At 40.9% G+C, this 24415-nt stretch overlaps 1 protein-coding gene across 1 annotated transcript in view; it reads right to left on the bottom strand.

The window, feature by feature from the left end:
- CEP41 (centrosomal protein 41) overlaps nucleotides 1–23194 on the bottom strand; it is a 48982-nt gene extending 25788 nt beyond the window's left edge. Inside the window, exons 1-2 of the mRNA XM_046021631.1 lie at nucleotides 23089–23194; nucleotides 7960–8023 (exon numbers count right to left, since the gene is read on the bottom strand). Coding sequence (XP_045877587.1) covers nucleotides 7960–8023; nucleotides 23089–23121 — 97 coding nt within the window. The 5' untranslated portion in view covers nucleotides 23122–23194. The remainder of the gene's footprint in view (nucleotides 1–7959; nucleotides 8024–23088) is intronic.
- Nucleotides 23195–24415: the final 1221 nt, after the last annotated feature.

Genomic DNA, 24415 nt, shown 5'->3' with positions numbered 1-24415 from the left:
ACTTTGTGAATGTACTAAAAACTTCTGAACTGCTTAAAAGTATGAATTTTATGGTATGTAAATTAAATCTCAATTTAAGACAATAATATATCAATTATAAAAAAAGACTGATTAAAAAAAAAAAGCCCTGGACATTATACATAAAATACAAAAGAAGACTTGATAGGTTGGAGACAGGAGGGCAGACTGGGTAGGGACCTCAGGACCCAAGAAATGGCATGATAGTTGAGTTACTTGGCTTTTTGTTTTATCTGTCTTGCCTGTTTGTTTGCCTCATATATCTTAGACTTGGAGCTAAAGAAGCCAGCAACCCAGAAACATCAATGGACAGACAGGAAAAAATAAATCCCCAATAAAAGCCTGCTGGCTCCACCCAAAGGACTGGGGAAGGGGCAGCCTAGCAAGCCAGAAAACTGTCAGACAATAATTGCTTTACTCCAACCAAACACCACCCTCACCTGTCAGCAAATGTTAGAGTGGTGGGGAGGGGAGTGGGGGGTGGTTGGGGGGGGCTTGATTTCTATCCTTCCTGGGCTATGATGAGGTCCCATCAAAGCACCAAAAAGAGGATCAAGGAGGTGGGGATGGGAAAGTACTCAAAGATATGATGGCTGAAGACTTCCCAAATTTGACAAGAAACATGAAACTATAGATGTACATAGAAGCCCAGTGAATGCCAAATAGGATAAACCCAAAGAAACCCACACCAAGATACATCATAATCAAACTTCTGAAAACTAAAGAAAAGAAGAACCTTGAAAGCAGCAAGAACAAAAAAAAACATGACACCTTACCTACATGGGAAAAACAGTTCAAATGAGAGCAGATTCCTCATCAGAAATCATGGCAGCTAGAAGAAAGGGGCACAGTATTTTTCAAGGGCTTAAAGAAAGTAATTGTCAACCTAGGCTCCCACACTCAGAGAAAATTCCCCTCAGGAATGAAAGGAGATCAAGACATTTTGCAGATGAAAGGAAACTCAGAGAGTCTGTTTACCAGCAGACCTACCCTAAAGAACAGCTAAAGAAAGTTCTCTAATCAAAAAGGAAAAGTTGGGACACTTGGCTGGCTCAGTCAGTGGAGTGTGTGATCTTGGGGTTGTGAGTTTGAGCCCCACATTGGTTGTAGACATTACATAAAATAAAATCCTTTTTTAAAAGTATTTTTAAAAAAGGAAAGGAAAGGGGAAGAAGGAATCTTGAAACCTAAGGAAAGAAGAAAATTATGAAGAAGCAAAAACATGCATATGTACGTTTTTTCAAGTGCCTATGGAATAAATGCCAAGATAGACCATATCCTGAGCAATAAAATGAATATCAATGTTAAAGCTAATTTAAAGGTATTTTAAAAAGATTTTATTTATTTATTTGAGAGAGAGAGAGCATGAACAGGGGGAGGGGCAGAGGCAGAGGCAGAAGCAGACTCCCTGCTGAGCAAAGCGCCTGACATGGGGCTGGATCTCAGGAGTAGATCATGACCTAAGCCTAAGGCAGACACTTAACTGACTGAGCCACCCAACCGTCCCCCCATCAGTACAATTTATTAAAAAATCGAAACAGTGTGTTCTTCAACCACAATAGGATCAAACGGGAAATCAAAATAACAGGAAAATCTCCAAACCCTTGTAAATGAAATACCACACTTCTGAATAATTCATGTGTCAGAAAGATAGTCTCAAAGGAAATAAAAAGGTACACTGAACTGAATGAAAATGAAAATACAACATATCAAAATTTGTGGGACACAGCTAAAGCAGTGTTGAGAAATTTACAGCACTAACTATAGGCATTAAAAAAGAGGAAAAGTCTTAAAACAATAAGCTAAGTTCCCACCCTCAACAACCTAGAAACAGAAGAACAAATAAACCCAAAGCAGAAGGAAGGAACAATAATGAAAGCAAAAATCAATGAAATTTTAAACACCACGTGCTTGTTCTTCACAAGTATCAGTAAAATGGACAAATCCACAGCAAAGAAAAAAGGGAAGAGACACAAATGAGCAGTTTCAGGAATGAAACAGGGCCTAGCACTTCAGACAACAGAAGGATGATAAGTGAAGATTACAGTCCTACACACATGAATTTGAAAACTTGGATGAAACATACTAATTCCTCAAAACACACAAACTACCACAACTCACTCAATAGGAAACAAATAATTTGAATAGCCCCATAACTATGAAAAAATAAATTCAAAATTTAAAAACTCTCAGGAAGGAAATGTCTAGGTTTAGATGGTTTTACTAGAGAATTCTACCAAATGGTTAAGAAAGAATTAACACCAATTAACCAATTAATAACAATTAACACCAAGGTTTTTTGTTTTCTATTCAATATTTTTTCTAATGGTGTCTTATTTTCTTAAATTGAGGTATAATTTACATATGACAAAAGTCACCTTTTAATTTAAATTTTATTTATTTATTTATTTTTTAGAGAGGAGATAATATCAGTGGGAGTAGGGTGGGGGAGCAAGGGGCAGAGGGCGAGGGGAAGGGGGAATCTCAAGCAGGCTCCAGGACCAGCTCAGAGTCCAATACCAGATTCGATCTCACAATCCTGAGATCATAACCCAAGCCAAAATCAAGAGTCGGATGCTTAACCAACTGAGCCACCCAGGTGCCACTAAAAGTCACCGTTTTTAAGTGTACAATTCATAATACACAATCTCTTCCCAAAAACAGAACACGAGGAAATACTTTCCGACTCATTTTATGATGCCAGTGTTACCCTGCTACTAAAACTAGACAAAGACAGCCCCCCCACTGCCAAAAAATTACAAACTAATGCACGTCATTAATATAGACACAAAAATCTTTAGCCAAATAATAAACAGAACTGAGCAATAGTTAACAAGAATTACACACCATGACTAAGTGAGGTTTAGTCCATGGATGCAGCAATAGTACAATATTTGCAAATCAAGGTAATCCACCATATTAACCAGCTAAAGACAAAATCATATAATTATATCACTTGATGCAGTAAAACCATTTATTAAAATTTTATAGTCATTCATGATGGAAAATTCTCAGAAAAATAGGAATAGGAGGAAACTTCTTCAGTCAGATACAGCTAATGTTATACTTGATGACGAAAGACTGAATGCGTTCCCCCTAAGATCAGGGAAAAGACAGGATGTTTACTCTCATCACTCTTACTTCACATATTCTGGAAGTCCTAGCCAGTGCAATATAAGGCAATAAAAGGAAATAAAACACATACACAGACTGGAAAGGAATAAATAAAACTTCTTTTTTGCAAATGACATCACTGTCTACAGAGAAAAGCCCAAGGTATCTACCGAAAAAACCAAACAAACAAAAAACAAAACAAACAAACAAAAAACCCCAATAAACAAACAAACTCTTCTTGTACCTAATAAGTGAATTTAGCAAAGTCCTAGGATTCAGGAGAAACATATAAAAATCAGCTGCAACTTCTATACATTAGCAATGAACACAATGACACCAAAATTAAAAAGATAATACCAATTACAATTGCTAAACAAAAAAATGAAATACTTAGGTGTAAATCTAACAGACATGTAAATCTGAGACAGGATACTTACGCTGCAATCTGTCCCCCCTCATGGACACCTGCAACCACAGATAGTACCAGACCCTGTATGTACTGTTTTCCCTACACTAACATGCCTACTAAACTATAAAGTTTAATTTATAAATTAGGCACAGTAAGAGATTAACAATAATAACATAATAAAAAAGAAAAATTATAATACATACTACAATAAAAGTTATGGGAAAGTGGTCTCTCTGTTTCTCAAAACATCTTAAACTCTTCTTCTTGTGATGATGTGAGATAATAAAATGCCTGATGAGAAGTAAGTAAATGACACAGGCGTTGTAACGTAGCACGAAAACTACTAGTGACCTTCTGAGATACATCAAGAGGAGGAGTGTCTGCTTCCAGACTGCAGATGACCATGGGTAACTGAAACTGGAAGATGGGGGGCAGCAGGGGGGTGGGGGACTAGTGTACTATAGTAATGGACTGGAAAATTCGACACAGTAAAGATGTCAGTTTTTTCCTAAATTGGTATATGGGTTCAATGCAACTCCTATCAAAATCAGAGCAGGGGCGCCTAGGTGGCTCAGTGGGTTAAAGCCTCTGCCTTTGGCTCAGGTCATGATCTCAGGGTCCTGGGATCGAGTCCCGCATCAGGTTCTCTGCCCAGCAGAGAGCCTGCATCCCCCTCTCTCTCTGCCTGCCTTTCTGCCAACTTGTGATCTCAGTCTGTCAAATAAATAAATAAAATCTTAAAAAAAAAAAAATCAGAGCGATGCTTTTTTTGTAAATGTAAATGAGATTATTCTAAAATTTACATGGAAAAGCAAAGGAATTAGAATAGCTAAAATAATTTGTAAAGAGAAAGAAAGTGGGAGTGATCAGTCTAACCAATTTTAATCAAGCCTGTGAGATAGTGGTAGGACAGACACATAGATCAATGGAACAGAAGAGAGAACCCAGAAATGGATACAAATAAATATGCTAAACTGTTGTCTGACAATGGCGAACATGCAAAATTCAATGGAGGAAAGGCAGGCTTTTAGCAAATGGAGGTAGAGTAACTAGACATCCATAAGCAAAAAGTTAACTCTGATCTAAGCTGCATATCTTGTACAGTAATCACCTCAAAATGTTTTGTTTTCTCTTTTTGTATTTTTATTATTTATTTATTTGAGAGTGAGCGAGCGAGAGCAGGAGCAGAGGTGAGGAGCAGAGGGAGAGGAAGAAGCAGCCTCTCCACTGAGCAGGAAGCCCTATGCGGGAGTCAATCCCAGGACTCTGGAATCATGACCTGAGCCAAAGGCAGAAGCTTAACCAAATGAGTAACCCACGTGCTCTCTCTTTTTGTTTCTTATTTTTTCAATTTATTTTATCAAAGTGTATTGTTGACTTATGTGTAAAACCTGAAACTATAAAACTTTTAGGAAAAAACTTCGACAGAAAATTTCTGGGATCTAGTCTCGGAAAAGAATTCTTAGACTTGACAGCAAAAGCATGATCCAGAAAAGGAAACCTGATACAAAGGACTTCACCACAATTAAAAACTTAGGCTCTTCAAAGACCCTGCCAGGAAAATGAAAAGACAAGCTACAGACTGGAGAAAATATTTGCAAACCATGCATCCAACAAAGGACCAGTAGCTCAAATCTATAAAGAACACTCCACATTCAGTTAAAAAGCAAACAATCCAATCAGAACACAGGCAAAGACATGAAGAGATACTTCACTGAGTCAGATATACAGATGGCAAATAAGTAGATGAAGAGCTGTTCAACATCATTAGCCATCAGGGAAACACATCAAAACGGCAGTGATATGTCACTACTCATCTAGCAGAATGGCTAAAATTAAAAATGGTAACACCACCAAATGCTGCTGAGGATGTGGGGAAATTGGAGTATTCATTCATTGCTGGGAAGAAGGTAAAATGGTCTAGCTACTCTGGAAAACAGTTTGGCAGTTCCTTAAAAAACTGCAAATGCGGGGCACCTGGGTGGCTCAGTGGATTAAGCCGCTGCCTTCGGCTCAGGTCATGATCTCGGGGTCCTGGGATCGAACCCCGCATCGGGCTCTCTGCTTGGCGGGGAGCCTGCTTCCTCCTCTCTCTGCCTGCCTCTCTGCCTACGTGTGGTCTCTGTCTGTCAAATAAATAAATAAAATCTTAAAAAAAAAAAAAAAACCTGCAAATGCAACTATCATCTCACCCAGTAATTGGACTTCTGGACGTTTATCTGGGAGAAATGAAGGCTTATATTCAAACAAAAATCAAAACATGAATGTTTATAGCACCTGTATAGGTAAGACTTAGAAAGTGGAAACAATCCAGACTTCCTTCAATGGATAAATGGTTAAACTGTGGCACTTCCATACCATGGGAATACTACTCAATAAATTAAAAGGTATCAGTTAATAAATGCAACAACCTTAATGAATCCCCACAGAATTATGCAGAGTGCAAAGCCAATTAAAAAAAAAGTTGCATATTGTATGATTCCATTTATATAGCATCTGTGAAATGACAAAATCATAGAATTAAAGAACAGATTAGTGGATGTCAGGGGTCAAGGAGGGGGTGAGGGTAGAAAGCGGATATGCCTTTAAAAGGACAACGTGAGGGATCCCTGCAGTGCTGGAAATGTTCTGTATTTAGACTTGTATGTGTCAATGTCAGTATCATGGTTATTATACTATATAGTTTCCATAAGATGTCAGTATGGGAAACTGGGTAAAGGGTACACGGAAACTCTCTGCATGATTTCTTAAAATTGTGAATCCATAATTACTTCAAAATAAAAAGTTTAATTAGCAAAACACTAGTTTAAAAATCCAGGGATATAAACGGCTATAGGCAATTACTATGAATTACAAAAAGCAGACTTAAGTATCTCAATTTAAAAAAAAAGAGGAAATTGTGCTCGCTTCGGCAGCACATATACTAAAAAAAAAGAGGAAATTAATTTCAGGTACTATTTATTATTAAGTCAAATTTTAGTTATGAATTGAGGAATGGAAGGGAAAGAAATGGGTTTTCATTCACAAATCCCAATTCAATTTCCAGGGGAAAAATCTATGAAGATACAGACAAACTTATGTATCTGAAATAAACCTCAGCTCTTAAAAATTTTCATTTTAAGAAGGTTCTAAAAGAAATGCATTCCTTTATAGTTGCCTTTTAAATGTTATCTGGACCCCTCAGAAAAAATATATGGCATTTTTAACCAAAGTGCTTCCTTCACAGAATAGCTTATTCCAGAGGAGTGGGTCACAGGTACAGTTAAGGGGGGGGGGGGCAGGTAAAGATGGAGGAATTGAAGGCATTTGTGGTAGAAGGAATGAGGCTCAGGGAAAAGCTGGGGCAGCTGGCTGAAGAGACAGTGGCCAGGCTTCACACCAGGTCTTCTGATATACCACTGACTTCTGCACCCTGTGTTCAAACCCTTGTTCAGTCTCCTTTTATTGAACTTCAAGTAAATGACACAATCTCTGTGTCACAATTTCCTCCTCCTCAAAAACGGAGATAAAATTTTCTACCTACTGTCAAACAGGATATTTGCAAGGATAAATATCTATACAGCTTGGAAATGTTTGAAAGAAAGGTCCCAAGAAATTGTATCTGCAAAGGTGGCTCATTTAAAACATTCAATTGAAGTTCATTTTATATGAGCAAGCTTGCATAATGGAAGACAGTAATTTCGAAGGAGACTGGAGGAAGGGAAAGACAAAATGAATGAGATTCAAACCAAGTCAATATCTTGTCTATATCTCCTTGGTTGTCCTCAGGTTACCAGTGGCAAATTCAGCACTGCCAAAGGCATGTGGTGCCCCAATCCACTAGCAAAACCTTCTCAATAGAATGGATTTGCCACAAAGGACTTTGAATGGTTGAAAAACGAAACAAATCAAAATCTCGAAAGCCTGCAAATCCACTAGGGATCCGGGGAGTGGTTAAGCTCTTTGACCACAAAATTCACAATTTACAATCATCTTTCTATGTCCCGTAGTCCATAACTTTGCATGTAGTTGGTACTCGGCAAGTACTGAATTGAACAAATGTAGACAGATACTATCTATTATTCCAAGTTTAAAGGAATATACTTGAAGTGTTTCAAAAGAGAGGTTTGCTTATTTATTTATTTATTTATTTATTTAGGGGTATTTATTTAGCCTCAGCCTTGTAATTTGTTGAATGAGGTTTTTATCAGTTTTTCAATTTATAAGAAGCTAAGTTATATAAATAGAAACTTTTACTGATAATCTGAAGGAAAAAAAAAAAAAGCTTTCAAAGATAGAGCCTGAACCTGGAAGTCCATTGGGCTGGAATGTGAGAAACCTTGAGCTTTGACTGACAGCAGATATAACAGCTTGTTTCTTGCCAGTAATTTGTTATGGGATTTTTTTTTTTAAGTTTTAATTGTCTAAGATTTACTCACCAGTATCCAGTCTTGACTTGATATGCTGATACCGTGGATTCTGTGGTATTCTTTTGGTCAGATACTAAAAAATAAGAAAATTCACAATTAACTGAGTTAATGTAAAAGTAAGGGGGACAAAGGCAGGACAGAATCAGATATTTAAAAAATAGAACGGATGCTAAAATTCCATCAAATTTAAAGACGGAAGCAGCTCTAGAGGTCCAACTGTCCCTTCAGTCAAGGACTCTTCACGACAGCATTTCCACAGGTGAAGATGGTTATCTTGTTTCTGTCAAAATATTTCCATTTTTTGGTCAAAATCATCTCATAGCATGATGTAATTTGGGGGTGGGGGGGAGAAAAATGCTTAAAGATGATTTCTGGCATTGAGCCAAATTAGTCTCCCTCTAAGTTCCATCCAATCCACTGCCACAACCCAGAATAAGACACCCCCTCCTCCCCTGCCTCAAGAAATCCGTGAAAATAACTAAAGGCAGCTCTCTCACCCTTCTTTTTAGTTTTACTCTTTGTACGATGATTTCTAGGCCATTGCCCCTGGACACCCTCCAGATTTTATCCATCTCTTCCCTGAAAAGTAGCACTTGGACCCAGACCTGAGCACTGTGCCCAGATGCTGCCAGGCCAGGACCCAGTTTGGCAGTCCTCCCCTGCTGCTTGCCTGGGGTCTGAGGCTCCACAGAAGTCACTACAATGGCGTCCGTTCTTGGGGAGTCGGAGGCTCCTCGCAGCCCAGGGTAAGTTTGTGGTCATCCAAAAATGGCTATTGTCCTGTACTCTGGGAGTGAACTCGAAGTCCAAGCACAAGACATTTATGCATATTAAGTTTCAGGGGTATTGGCAAAAGCCATCAAAGTGAGGGAAGGCTGGTGAATTGACATTTCAAGATACAGCTTTCTTGCTTAGGCCTTTTCCTGGCCTACAAGAATGAACATCATTCGCTCAGTCACAGGCAGCTGAGGAATAGGAAACTAAAACTGGCCAATACGCTTCTGGCTTCCCCTTCCCCCCCTCTCACACGTGATCCCAAGTGCTCCCCTAACTTGCTGCGCTCACTTAAGTCTCCAGGCTTAGCAAATGTCTGCCTAGAATGCCTTTCCTTGACTTGCTGTTAGGCAGAAACTTATTTCCACTGTAAGCTGTCCAAGGTGGAATCAGACATTTCTTCTCCCTGGCTCCCAGAGTACCCTGTATCACTGTTTACAACCTGAGCTGCTTCTCTAGATTTCCTCAAATCTGTATTCATCCAGGACCTGGTAGGTGGCAGACACATATACTGATATGCAGTCAACAAATGAGTATCTAGAATGCAGAGTATAGGGGCGCCTAGGTGGCTCAGTTGGTTAAGTATCTGCCTTTGGCTCAGATTATGATCCCAGGGTCCTGGGATCAAGCCCTGCACTGGGCTCCCTGCTCACTGGGGATCCTGCTTCTCCCTCTGCCTGCTGAGCTCTCTCTCTCTCTCTCTCTGGCAAATAAATAGATAAAATCTTATAGTATCTTATAATAATCCCCTGGTTCCTTGGAAGAGAATACCAAACTTTATTATTATTATTTTTAATTATTGTAATTAATTAATTAATTTGACAGAGAGATAGTGAGAGAGGGAGCACAAGCAGGGAGAGTGGGAGAGGGAGAAGCACGCTTCTTGCCGATCAGGGAGCCCGATGTGGGGTTCGATCCCAGCCTCGGGATAATGACCTGAGCCGAAAGCAGGCGCTTAACGACTAAGCCACCCAGGTGCCCCATTTACTTATTTTTTAAGTAATCTCTATACCCAATGTGGGGCTTGAACTCATGACCCCGAGATTAAGAGTCGCTTGCTCTGCAGCTGAAAGAAAGAAGAAGAAAAAATCGGGTGGAGAACACCAAACTTTAAAACCCGTATCATCTACCCTTGAAAATGCAGTTAGCTACAGCATGTCCTGCTGGCCAGAGTTTTAGATTTCAGAGACCGGGAAGAATTTTTTTTAAAACTGGGGGCACCTACAGAGAAAAATCAACATTTAATTTTGCCAAGAAAGGACGTTAAAAAAAAAAAAGCACAAAACTCATAACCATCATCTGATGTTTTAATACCTAAAATGTAAGAAAGAAAAAAAAATCCCAGAATAAAAAGATTGGTCTTTAAGTGTTATTAAAAAACTCAAGACATTGTGTTTTCCATTTCACTCCAGGCAAGTGAACACTTAGCATTGGGCCTCAGATATGTGTGTGTGTGTGTGTGTGTGTGTGTGTGTGTGTGTGTAACCCCTGAGCTATTTTATCCCTAGAGAAAGACTGGAAAACTTCAGTCTCCCTCTGACCAGCAAACTGCTGTCTTTAAGAGAAACTGGCTTTGACATGATTCCAACTCCTTCCTAGATGAAAACAGAAGATTCTTAAGTGAGAGAAGGGAAATATTTAAAGACTGAAAAGGGGAACTTTAGAATAAGATCCCCCAGAGGAAACCAATATCATAGCACAACAAACCAAAAAAACTCCAAAATGCAAACTAAAAAACCAGGGAAATCATGCATCTGGTAAACTGAGTCAAGAAAAGCTAGTAGTAGAATTCCATTATCTTGAGCTAAGGAATTTTCTTTAATTTTTTTTTTGTTTGGTACTCTGTACTTTCATAATTTCTATATGCTATTTCCTATTTTTACTTTTGTTTAGTTTTGTTTTCCACTAGTTTCCTAGCAAAGTGTCTTTTGAAAAACTCCAGGCTAGTCTCTGCTGAACCAAGGGGATTTGTCCATACCTAAGCCAACATAGCTAAGAAGTGAGGGTGTCTCCGGGGACCAGGTGTGGTGGCAGCAGAATGATGGGGGGAGAGAGTGTGGACAGCTGCAGTCGCTGGGTCCTTCCCACCCCCGGTTTTCCCTTACAGAGACTAATGAGAAATCCATATGCTGCAGTAGAAAAATGTAGTATCTCTTTTCCATTTTCCCATTTTGGACCCACTTCTTGTTCCTGACTTTCTAGTGCCAACTACAATGTACAACTGTGCTTCACTCGAAGCAGACTGCCATAGATTTTATGGAACTGCCATACTTTTCTCCTTAAAATTCTTACTTTGGGGGGGTGACTATTTCTTGACCTACTGACCAACTGGCTTCTTTCAATTACATAAACATGATGGAATGGTGGAAAGTGAAAGAGCTGAGGAAAGAAGCTGTTTCAAGGGCTATTCATTCATTCAACAAAGCCTTATTGAGGACTAACCATTCAGGCAACATTTACTGGAGAAATGAGCTCCTGTAGTGAGGACCACAGCCATCCAGTTCTCGGTGGTGCTGGGAAGGAAGATAAACCAACAAAGAGAAACCCCACTTTGCATGAAGAAAAGGAGAGGAAAGCAGGGGACAGGAGCTTGCGGGATCAGCCCCTGATCCTGACTAAAAGAGTCAAGAACTATGTCCTGAGCGGTGACTTTTGGGCTGAAATCTGATGGCCAAGAAAATCAGTCAAGCTAAAGGAGTCGTGGGTAGAAGCAGCAGGGTTTCTGGGTGGACCCAGGGCACAGCATGGGGTCAGATGAGACTGAAGAGGCAGGGAGGGCAGTTCCTCAAGGGCCTTGTATCCACGCTAAGAAACCCAGATTTTTTTTTCCAAGTAGTTGACTAGTTCTTAAATGGCAATTTTGCTCCCTCTGCTCCTGGGGGCAATTGTCAATGTCTGCAGACATTCTAGGTTGTCAGAACTGGGGGTGGTGGTGGAGATGCTACTGGTATCCACTGAGTAGAGGGTAGGGAGACTGCCAAACATCCTACAATGACAGGGAAGTCCCCTACAGCAAAGAAGGAGCTGGCCCCAAATGCTAGTGGTGCCGAAGTTGAGAAACCCTAGTGCAGATGACTGGGGAGTCATTGAAGGAGAAGTGATGGGATTATCCTTCCATTCTAGAAATCTCACACTGGCAGCATTTTGGAGAACTAATGGGATCGCTGCCGTCAAGGATGGAGGCACGAAGATCAGTTAAGAGGTAGTTGTTCTAAGAAACATCTGTGGTGCTAAGGGAGTGACAGTAGAAATCACAAAGAAGAGACAGTTTCAAGAAATCTTTTAAAGACATAAAATCAATATGATTGAAAACTGATCGGTATAACAAGGGGATGACAGTGATTATCATTCCCCAAAAAGGGATTTAAGGGGGAAGCATATATTAAAAAAAACACTATGTTTTTTTTATTAGGGCATGTTAAGTGTGAGATGTCTTTACGTCATTCAAAATGGAAGTGGTGGGCTGGCTGTATGGGTCTGAGATCAGGAGGGAAATCTGGGGTTGCAGAAATAAGACTTGGGGGTTGTCGGCATATAGGAAGCAGAGGAAGCCATACGAATAGACAAAATCACCATCAGAGATTGTGTAAGACAGAGAAGAAAAACCCCAGCACTTAAGGTCAGGTAGAGAAAAGCACCATGCATGAGACTCATGAGAGGCCCAAAGAAAGTGGGTCATGAAAACTAAAGAAGAGTTTCAGGAAGAAGGGAGTGGTCAACAGTGATCAATGCTGTCAAGCCCGAGAACAAGAGGTCAAACATGAACAAGCGAGCAAGAATGCAGGTCAAGTAAGAGAATAACAAAGCAAATTTGGATTGAACAAAGCAGGATATTGTTGACGACCCTGGCGGATGAGGTTATAGCAAATTGACAGAAGCAGAAGTAAAAACAGCAGGTTGTATAAGATGGGGAGGGAGGAAAGAAGATAGTAGCCAGATGGCCTTTTTTTTTTCCTTGAGAGTTGCTAAGGAATTAGTTTTTGTTGTTGCTTTGTTTTGTTTTGGAATAAAGGAGAGATTTGAGGATGTTTAGAGGCTAGATAGGAGGGGTTGGAAATGAAGCAATAAGGTATGGACAGGAGGGAGCAGGAGAGGATGAGGCCCAGAGCCCAGGTGGAAGGTTCTGCTTTGGATATGTATTTAAGGTAAAGATGTCAGATAGGTAATCATGATGAAGTTCATCAGGAGGATGGAGGAGGCTAAGAAAGTTCATGTCTGTGGTATTATCAGTGAGCAATGAAAAATGTCAAAGATCCTTTGAGGGTTTACATCCCTAGAAAGGGTCCAAAGACAATGTCCTTTCTGTCTACTCATGCCATCCATCACTTCTACTTGTCTTTCAAGACCCAGCATAGACATATCTTCCAAGCAGACTCCTTTGAAGGCCCCGGCCAGATGGAAGTCTCTTCCCTGCCTGGATGGTCACAGCACTTTGTACGAATCACACTCATTACTTCCTGCACTTGGGACATGACTTGACCTCTTGGATCTCTGTACCTGCTGCATGCCTCCCACCAGTGTGAGCAATAAGGACTGCCTAAGGGATGCATTGGCTCTGAGCCCTGAACAGCACAGCGGGATGCCCTAGGAACCCACATACAGGATTGGGGGTGAGAAACTTTGTGGAAGAAATGGTACTGGAACTGGGTTTTAAGGGTTGAACTATGGATAAAGGCAGGGGGAGAAGGATGGAGAAAGTATTCCAAGTGGAGAAAATTAGAGCAGTAAAGCCACTTTAAAAGCATGTTGAAAGAACCCCACATTGTTCGATTTGCTAGAGAAGGTACAAGAACAACAATGAAGATAATCCCTGCTAAAATTTACTGAGCACTTAAGCAGTCATCAGGAATTTGATTAAGCATTTTACCTACATTATCTCATTTAATCCTCACAACCATTCCTGATGTAGATATCAGTATTATCTTCATTCTACATATTGGGAAATGGGACACAGAGATGGAGTGACTTCCCGAGGTTAGTCAGCTGGTGAGAAGGGTGGGACCTGGGATGAAACTGGGTAGTCTGCCTCTAGAGCCTGCCCACTTCCACTCGTTCCAGGGGCTCTGAATACCAGATCCACCAGTGGGTTTTAGATGGCCCATGAGTCCTATGAAACTATGAAAATTTTGTGAATGTGCATTCAACTGGGGAAGGGGTCTGAGATTTTCACTAAATTTTCAAAGGGGTTTATAACCCCAAAATGGTTAAGAACCATGGGTATATGAAATCCTGTGCTGTATGGTGGGACATGGACATGTAAACTCTAATTAGAGAAGCCCGAATGTAGACTGAGGGTCTGGAGGAGGTCCTGAGGACAATGGAAGGTACCAAAAATACTGAGCTGCGAGCCACATCATTGCAAGAGTATTTTGGCCAATTACTAATACATGCAAAGAAAGAATGGGCTCTATGACTACATGGATGTTGGAGAGGGGAGAAGAATAAGAAGTCAACAATGGGATTTTTCTGAAAGCAAATCACTAAAAAATGAGTGAGATTGTCTGAATCTCAAATTGTTCAGACACGAATGAGCTTTTCTGACTTCCCACCTCTCTCAAAATGAAACTCACAAGGTTGGTTGTATTTCAACTGCAACATATATAATTAAGATTTACATTTAAAGTATTTTTAAAAATACCATTACACATTTTGTTCGGAATTTCCCTACTTATCTCCTTTGAATAGACAGGAGGTCCCTAAAATGAAGGAAATGAATTCAATCTTGAAAAGAGTCTCATTTAGGGCGCCTGAGTGGCTCAGTGGGTTAAAGCCTCTGCCTTCGGCTCAGGTCATGATCCCAGAGTCCTGGGATCGAGCCCCGCATCGGGCTCTCTGCTCAGCGGGGAGCCTGCTTCCTCCTTCTTCTCTGCCTACTTGTGATCTCTCTCTCTCTCTCTGTCAAATAAATAAATAAAATCTTTAAAAAAAAAAAGAAAGAAAAGAGTCTCATTTAAGGCAATCTCACATTTAATACAGGTCTTTGAAAAGAGAACATTTTTTTTTTAACGACAGTTTGAATCTGGCCCAATTCTACTGATTGCAAACACCAATCTTGACCCTGTTTGCACATGTAGCAACCCCACTTTGTTAGCAACTACTACCTATGGCTGATTGTATTTTCAAGACATTTGCAACAGAATTTCCCATCTCATACTGTGATGTTGAAACTCCTCCCATGGTGGGGTGAGCCAATGTCCCCTTTTTTCCCCCGCACCCCCCACACCCATGCTTGAATCTGGATGGGCTTGTGACTATGATTAAAGTGCTGCCTTATGACTTCTGAGGCGAGATCATAAAAGGCAATATGTTTCCACCTGGTTCTCCTGGGATACTTGTTCTTGGAACTCAGCTACGATGTTTTCAGGAAGGCCAAGCCACATAGAAAAGGCCATTTGTAGGAGGTATGGCTGATAGCCCCAACTGAGGTCCTTGCCAACAGACTGTAACAATAGCCATGAAGAAGCCTTCAAGAAAACTCTAGCCCTAGTTTCTGTCTGCCTGCAAAACCACATGAGATCACAAATAAGAAGCCTAGCTGAGCCTGGTCAACTTTCAGAACCACAGAGATCATAATAAAAATGACTATTATTTTAAGTCACTAAACATGGGGTGATTCATGATAAGTCAATATATAAGAGGAATACATATTCTAATTTATAACTGGAATGCCTTCTGGGTATCTGCACTTTATTCCTTAATCCATTGCAACATGGCTACTGTCCCCACCATTCTATTATGGTTCCTCTGGTAGCTAGCCAGCATCAGAGAGCCCCTAATTGCTGAATATAATGCTGACTTTCCATTATTTAACTCACTCGACCTTTTGGTACCATTTGACACTGGTATATAGCCCCACCTTCTTCAGTTTCCACTCCCTTGGCTTCAGAGCTATCGCTCTCGCTCTCCCCTGATTCTCCAATGACACATGGATCACTTCTGTCAGCTGTTTAAACACTGTGATCCCCAGGAGTCCATCTTCTCAGTCTATAGGTTTTCTGAGAGCCAAATACTTAGGTTTAATTCCATTTATATGCTTGATATCCAAATAGGGAACCATGGCCTGACTTTTTCTCCCAGCTCAGACATATATTCATTTACTCATTCAACAGATGTTTACTGCATGCCAGGCAGTGGGACAATGCATGCAAGGACCCTAGTTTATGTTCTTGTAAGTATGCCAGAAATAAACAAATAAGTATTATAGATTACAAATAAAATAATTACAGATCATGAACTACTGGGTGAAGACAGCATATTGAACACATGCATTTAATTTCACTTCCTTCCAAAACCTCAATTTCGTCTTCTATTTTAAGGACATAAGGCTCAAAAAACTAGAGAGTGGGAGAAGTGACAGCAATAGATTTTTGAATTCTAGAAAGCGGATCAACAGTGAAAATGACTTGACTGATTCAAGAAAGTCAAAGGGAAAGCCAAGAACAATTCTTAAAAGTCTTAGGAATTGACAGCCTCAAGCACCTCCCGAAGTGGGGAGCAGAAGGAGTGGCTCAAAAAAGGAAGATTGTTTGAAAGCTGATTGAGAAGCAACTTGATCTCCAAATCCCTGTTCCCTGTGCATTACTGGGTGACTGCCCCTCCCCCACCATGGTAGCTTTCTATAGATTTATTCCCTGAGAAGGATTTCTGGACTGGGAGGTCTATAGACAGAGAAAGGCAGAGATATCATTACTGAAAATAGGGGTATTAAATGAATGAAGCATACTAATGTTGAGATTTAGCTCCTAGCCCTAATTCCTCCAGGAATTCTATGGTAGGCTTTTACTCTCAGGAGACTGAAGGAATTCTCTGAGGAATATCACCAGCCTAAGAGGAAAGAGCTGAAGGCACTTATTTGGGAGGATAGTTGCCCAAATCATGGCCCAGTGAGATCTTCCTGTAATTAGGCTCACCATTAGAAAGTTCCTCTCAGGGCGCCTGGGTGGCTCAGTGGGTTATGCCTCTGGCTCATGTCATGATCTCAGGGTCCTGGGATCAAGTCCCCAAATCAGGCTCTCTGCTCAGCAGAGAGCCTGCTTCCCCCTCTTTCTCTGCCTACTTGTGATTTTTCTCTCTCTGTGTGTCACATAAATAAATAAAATCTTTTTTTAAAAAAAAAGAAAGAAAGCTTTTCTCGAATATACAGATTCCAATCACCTGTTTAAGTTTTCATGAAGTGAAGTGAATTGTGTCCCCCCAAAATTCACAGCAATTGACTTCACTTCATCGCAATGTTCTGAGGCTTTTTTTAGTCCTAAATTATTAATTTATGTTTTGAGTCATGTTGAAGCCCTAATCTCCAGTGTAACTATATTTGGAGACAGGCCCTTTAGGAGGTAATTAAGGTTAAGAAAGATCATAAGGGTGGGGCACAAGCGCACTAGGAAGAGACACGGAAGAGCTTCCCCCTCTGTACAAGTACACACAGAAAGAAATCTAGGAACACACAATGAGAAGGCAGCCATCCCCAAGGCAAGAGAGACCTCTCACTAGAAACTAAACTGGCCATCACCTGGATCTTGAACTTCCCAGCACTCCAAAACTGCCAGAAATAAATTTCTGTTGTTTAAGTAACTCAGTCTGTGGCATTTTGTTACGGCAGCCCAAGTTAATTAATATTAATCTCCAACAAAACGAAAAGAAAAATAGCAAGAGGAAAGAAACATGCAGGGGGGAAAATATTTCCAAAAACTATCATTAGAGAAATGAAAACACATATACACACAAAAACTTGTCCATGAATATTCATAGTAGCATCATTCATAATAGCTCCAAAGTAGAAACAATCCAAATGTCCATCAGAAAGAACAGGCAAGTAATATATGTATGTCTATGTTAAGGAATATCATTCAGTAGTAGAAAGGAATGAAGTACGAATACAATGATATAACCTGGATGAACCTTAAAACATTGTGCTAAGTTAAAGAAGCCAGTCACACAAGACTACATTTTGCATGACTCCATTTATATGAAATGTAGACAAAAGGCAAATACACAGATAAATTAGATTAGTGACCGTCAAGAATGGATGGGGGAAAAGATACAGATGTAGTGAAAAGAAGAGCGATGTGTACCCCAATGTTTATTGCAGCAATGGCTACGGTCGCCGAACTGCGGAAAGAACCAAGATGCCCTTCAACGGATGAATGGATAAGGAAGATGTGGTCCATATACACAATGGAGTATTATGCCTCCATCAGAAAGGATGAATACCCAACTTTTGTAGCAACATGGACGGGACTGGAAGAGATTATGCTGAGCGAAATAAGTCAAGCAGAGAGAGTCAAGTATCATATGGTCTCACTTATTTGTGGAGCATAACAAAGAACACGGAGGACATGGGGAGATGGAGAGGAGAGGGAGTTGAGGGAAACTGGAAGGGGAGATGAACCATGAGAGACTATGGACTCTGAAAAACAACCAGAGGGTTTTGAAGGGGTGGGGGGGTGGGAGGTTGAGGAACCAGGTGGTGGGTAATAGGGAGGGCACGTACTGCATGGAGCACTGGGTGTGGTGCAAAAACAATGAATACTGTTATGCTGAAAATAAACAAACAAAAAAAATGGATGGGGAAGACAATGGGAAAATTGAGGATAGCTAAAGGTTATAGAATTTCTGTTTGGTATAATGAAAATTCTGATCAGTGATGATTGCACAACTCTGTGAATATATTAAAACTATTGAATTGTATATTTTATTTTTTTGAATTGTATATTTTAAACGGGTGTATTATATCTCATAATGCTGTTAGTAAAAACATTAAAATTTAACAAGTAACAAAAATTAAAAAAAAAAATTTGTTCTACAACAAGACCAAGTACTTACGTAAGAGTTACAAAAAAAGAATTAAGTTTCGGGGAGGGTCCCCTAGGGGGCTCAGTCCTGAAGCATCTGCCTTTGCCTCAGGTCATGATTCCAGGGTCCTGGGATCGAGCCCCATGTCAGGCTCCTTGCTCAATGGGGAGCCTGCTTCTCCCTCTCTCACTCCCCCTTCTTGTGTCCCCTCTCTTGCTGTCTCTCTGTCAAATAAATAAATAAAATCTTTAAAAAAAAATTACGTTGACCTACATTTGTCTGATGTGGAAAGATTTCCAAGACTTATTGTTAAGTGCAAAGAGCAAGTCAAAAAGCCATATATATGATGTTGTAACATTTAGGTAAAAGAAAACTGCAAAGGGGCACCTGGGTGGCTCAGTGGGTTAAGCCTCTGTCTTCAGCTCAGGTCATGGTCTCAGGGTCCTGGGATCAAGCCCAGCATCAGGCTCTCTGCTCAGCAGGGAGCCTGCTTCTCCCTCTCTCTCTGCCTGCTTCTCTGCCTACTTGTGATCTCTTTCTGTCAAATAAATAAATAAAATATATAAAAAAAGAAAACTGCAAAATAAAACTCTCTACATACACATACATACACACACACACACAAATGCACAGAGAACATTTTGGGAAAAATAACTGGAAAGAAATGATAAATAGTGATATAGGAAAATTTTCCTACATTATTTATAAAAATTTAGAAATAGTATAGAATTAAAAATAAAGGTAGATAGGAACTCCAGGAAAAATAAAAAGTAGTAAGAAAGCAAATGTAACCGTAATAATCACTGCTTTGGCAATAATCTATATTTACACAGTCATAAACAAAAACAACAGTAAAAAATCCAATTAGAAATTAGGAAAAAGAAACAAAGAGATATTCTGTTGAAGAAGATATATGAATGGCAAACAAGCACATGAAAAAATTTAAGACGTTCAACCTCAGTATCCATTGGGGAAATACAAGTTCAGACCACTATGAGATGTCACAGTGTACCTATTAAAACAACTATGGGGCACCTGTGTGACTTAGCTGGTTAAGTAACTGTCCCTCAGGTCATGATCCTGGGGTCCTAGGATGGAGCCCCGTGTTGGGCTCCCCACTCCTTGGGGGGCCTGCTCCGCCCTCTCCCTCTGCCAGCTGCTCCCTTGCTTATGCTCTCTTTCTGTCAAATAAATAAATACTCTTTAAAAAAAAAAAAAAAAACTAAAATAGGGGCATCCGGGCGGCTCAGTCCAACTCTTGATTCTGGCTTAGGTCATGATCTCAGGGTTATCATATCAAGTCCCACACTGGGTTCTGTGCTCAGTGTGGAGCCTGCTTGAGATTCTCTCTTCCTCAACCTCTGTCCCTCCTTCCCTCCTCCTCTCTCCCTCTCTAAAAACAAACAAACAAACAAACAAACCACAAAAGAAAAAAACAAAAAAAAAAAAACTGAACTAAAATAAAAAATACTGACAATACCAGATGTTGTCAAGAATGTGCAAAAACTCATCTCTCATTCACTGGTGATGAGAATGTAAAATGGTACAGTTCACTCTGGAAAATAGTTTGGTAGTTTCTAAAAAACTAAATGTAAGCTCACATACAACCTAGCAACTATACTCCTAGGCATCTATCCCAGAGAAATGAAAATTAACATCCATACAAACAGCTGTACCCAAAAGTTCATATCTTTATTCATAATAGCCCCAAACTGAAAACAACCAAAATATCCTATAATAGTTGAATGGTTAAACAAACTGTTATACATACATACCACAGAATACTAATCAGCAACAAAAAGAATGAACTATTGCTATGGGCAACATTTTGGGTGTGTCTCAAGGACATTATTCTGAGTGAAAAAAGCCAATCTCAAAAGGTCACAAATGACCTTTTGTCACTTGTGATTCCATTTATGTAACATTCCAAATGACAAAATTACAGAAATGGAGAACACATTAGCGGTTGCCAGGGGCTAGGATGGTGAGGTAGAGGAAATGGAAATGACTAGGAAGGGACAGTATGAGGGAGCTATTTGTGGTGACAGAATAGTTCTGTATTTTGATTATATATCTAAACACGTGAAACCTTGATTATATTAAGCCTACACATGTGAAAAAATAGCCTAGAATAATACACGCATTGTACAAATGTCAAAATGTACAAATTTATGGCTTTGATATTGTATCATATTTTTATATATTTATATAAGATATATATATTTACTTACATAAAATATAATCAATGGGGAAACTGGGTGAAGGTACATGGGACTATACTATTTTTGCAAATTCCTCTGAATCTATAGTTATTTCAAAATAAAATTTTTGTAAAAGGACATCAGAGCTCAAAACAGGTCTTAAGAATTAAAAACACAATGGCAGAAATTAAATGGGATTAGAAGATAAAGTTAAATAAATCTCCCAAAGAGAGCAAAAAAACAAAGACAGACAAAGATGTGGAAAACAGGAAATAAAATTTAAGAAAATTAGAGAACCAGTCTTATAGAAACGACATGAAAATAATGAATTTAAGAAAGAGAGAATGGAGTGGCGCCTGGGTGGCTCAGTGGGTTAGGCCTCTGCCTTCATCTCGGGTGGTGATCTCAGGGTCCTCGGATTGAGACCCACATGGGGCTCTCTGCTCAGCGGGGAGCTTGCTTCCCCCTTTCTCTCTGCCTGCTTCTCTGCCTACTTGTGATCTCTTTCTCTCTGTCAAATAAATAAATAAATAAATAAATAAAATAAAAAAGAGAGAGAGAGAATGGAGAAAATAGGAGGGAGAAGTCAACAACAAAATAATTCAGGAGAATTTCACAGCATAGAAAGACATAAATTCTGGTGCCTACCAAAACAAGTGAGGAGACCCACAGCAAGGAGTATCTTTGTGAAACACAACACTAGTAACACAGAGAAAATTCTACAGGCTCCTAAAAAGGAAAAATAAAGCAAGTACAAAGGTACAGTATGGCTCTGGACTTCTCCACAGCAACAGTGGATGCTAGAAAACTATAATGCAATGTTTTCAAAATGCTGATGGATACCAACCAAGAATTCTATACTCCACCAAACTTGCAAGCAAATAAATATGAAGGCAGAAAACAACATTTTCAGATATGCTTAGCATTTCAGACAGAAATAAAAAATGGTTATTTCTCATGCACTTTTTTTCAAGAAATTACTGGAAAATGTGCTCCACTAAAACAAGGAAGTTGGACATCTTTCTCTAGGACACAAATGTATGACCACACAGAGCATCCCAGCTCCAGTCCCCTACACTCCTCTTTCTCCCAGATTCCTGATCTCATCAATGGCACCGGCACTGCTGAGTAGCCCAAGCTGGGAAACTAAGTCATCCATTCCACTCTCATTTCTCAAAGCTAATCATGAAGTCTTAATGATTTAATTACCTAAATATTTCTCATTTCTGTCCCATGTTCTATGACCTTCCTTTAGGTCTATATGGTAAATACCACCTAACCTATCTGCCTACCTTAGTCCTGGTCTCCTGAACTCCACGATGTGGCTAACAGCCCTCTGTCTAAAACGCATATCTGACCACATCACTCAGTTACTGAAAACTCCTCAAAAGCTTCTCAAATTCAGACCAGCAGGCAAGATAAATATGGGGCAAACGGTCACTCTCCCCACCTATCTCCCCCACCTTCATAGCAGAGCTATTTGATCCTGGTATTCTTCTGCAGAGCCTCACAACTTTCTCGGCATGGCTCATAGCCAACCACCATGAAATGAAATAATTTGCAACTCCTGTTCGGTATAAAGGCCCAGAAGGCCTTTGCGGACTTTACTCCAGCTTCGCTACTGGGACTAACTGTCCACTCCCAGTCACCTCGCCATTTCAGACCATGTCCAGGACCCTTCCCTCACTCCCTCGAGTTCAGTCTCTGTGCTCTCGCAACTTGTTCCCCAACCACGCTGTATTCAAATTGCTTCCAAGTCTCCCTCACTAGACTGAACTTACTAAAGGGCGAATGCCTAGTCTTACTCTGTATTTTGAGTCCAGTGAACATTTGTTGAAACTAAGTGACCACAAATGCCGCAGGGCGCTAGAGGCGGAACAAAGTTAAAGGTCCTATCGGGAAGAGGATAAACTAAGGTCATATTCTGCGTCCTTTCCAAATGGCTTGATCTGCTTACTCCTACACTTCTGCATCCCCATAATCAGAAATGATGGCTGCTCCTGATTTTGCTCCTTTAGTGTTCGGGGCGTTCATTCACGTATTCACTATTTTGTGTAACTGCCGTGCCTAGACTGGAAGCCCTCTGAGGGAAGGCGCTGTGTCCTCGCGCACTTCGCGGTTCTGGGCGACAACCTCCAGCGCTCAGTGAGCATGTGCGGGAGAGTGGCCTCTCCCCCACCGGGGGATCCCGGCCTCAGCTCCGAGTTCCCCAGGCCCGCCCCGCCTCCCTGCGCTCTCCAGACCCCTCCTCACGCCGGCCGCTTCCCGCCTTCCGGCCAGCGGAAGTCGCTAGCTGCTCTTCCCTGGCCACGTGGAGCCTTTTCCGGTGCGCCCGCCCCCTCCGGCTCTCCGATCCGGACCTGGCCCTCACCTCAGGATTCCCAATGTGCCTCCGGACAGACATATCTGCTCCAAACGACCACGCTGGGATTCTAGCCTCACCCGTAGCCTCTAACCCTAGCTTCCTACCCCTCCCCAACCTCTCTCGGCCGCCTCCTTACAACCTCTACTCCGATTGGCCTCCTTTCTCCGGCCAGCCAATAGGGGCCCTGTTTACTCTGTAATTGCGAGGTCAGGGGAGAGCGGAGGGCCGCTCAATGGTTGCCACAGGCAACGGGGGACGCCAGCTGCGGAAGCCTTTTGTGCTTTCGGCGGGTCCCCGCCGGCTGCTGTCTGAGCGCGGGAAGAGGGACGCGGGGGAGGGGTAGGCTAGGGCCTGCGCGTGAGCGGATGCGCAGAGCCCAGGGAGGGGGAAGGGCGGGAGAGCAGGAGGCGGTGGAGGGGGACTTCAAGGGGGAAACAAGTGTTTCTAGGTAATGTGTAGGCACATATATGACACAGGGCACCCTCCCCTCCTGAGGCCATCTTAAGAAAATATCTGGGCTACTTCTACAATAAGGAAGAGATCTGAGACAGGGTGGTTCAGCAAGAATGGGAATCTCTAGTTTATTATTTTCGGGTTAAGTTAATATGCAAATTATGCAAAATATCATGGGTAAATACAGTAATTATTGTAGCTTTAAAAGCTTTTTAGCTAGCTAGGGAACGGCAGCCTTAATTGCAAAGCGCACACACCATTCTGTGATTCATCATTCATTTAACAAATATTTAATAAGCACCTTATGAGAAAAGCTGCAGTTGGTTTTGTGGAGGATGGGAGGATGACTAAGAACCAGTCCCGTTGTCATGGAAACCATTGTGACTCCTGCCATCAGCTGCCACCTGTTCTTATTCCAGATCTGAAAATTAAGTCCTAGCACCTTTACAAGACTATCACACACACAGTTTGACTTTGGCTCCAAAACGTCCCACCAAATCCAACAAAATTATTTACTTTGACATGGGAGAACAACACAATAACCCTTTGTCCTTTGCTCTAAGTTGTTTTTCCAGGAATGGAGAATGGTTACTCTGAACTGTTCATATTCACTAGCTCTCTGCTTGTGAGTAATAGCAGGGTCTGTGCCGGTGACCCATTCAACAATGTAGCCTCACATGCCCTTGTCCTCTCAGACACTTCAGCCTCCCACCCAGAGGGCCACACCTTAAATGGTGTTGCTTGACCTCTAGGAGTCTAAACTGGCCACAGTTGTCTCTTGCATGTTCATGCCTACTGAGTTTGTCCAAATTTCCCTAGTGTCCTCCAATCCTTTAATCCCTCTAAAATTACTAGTTTTTCACCCCTCCACTAGAATGAG

This window comes from Meles meles, chromosome 10, assembly GCF_922984935.1.
Source record: "Meles meles chromosome 10, mMelMel3.1 paternal haplotype, whole genome shotgun sequence".
Taxonomy (NCBI): Eukaryota; Metazoa; Chordata; class Mammalia; order Carnivora; family Mustelidae; genus Meles; species Meles meles.
The sequence above is the reverse complement of the archived record's forward strand: the minus strand, read 5'-3'. Positions and strand labels throughout refer to the sequence as shown.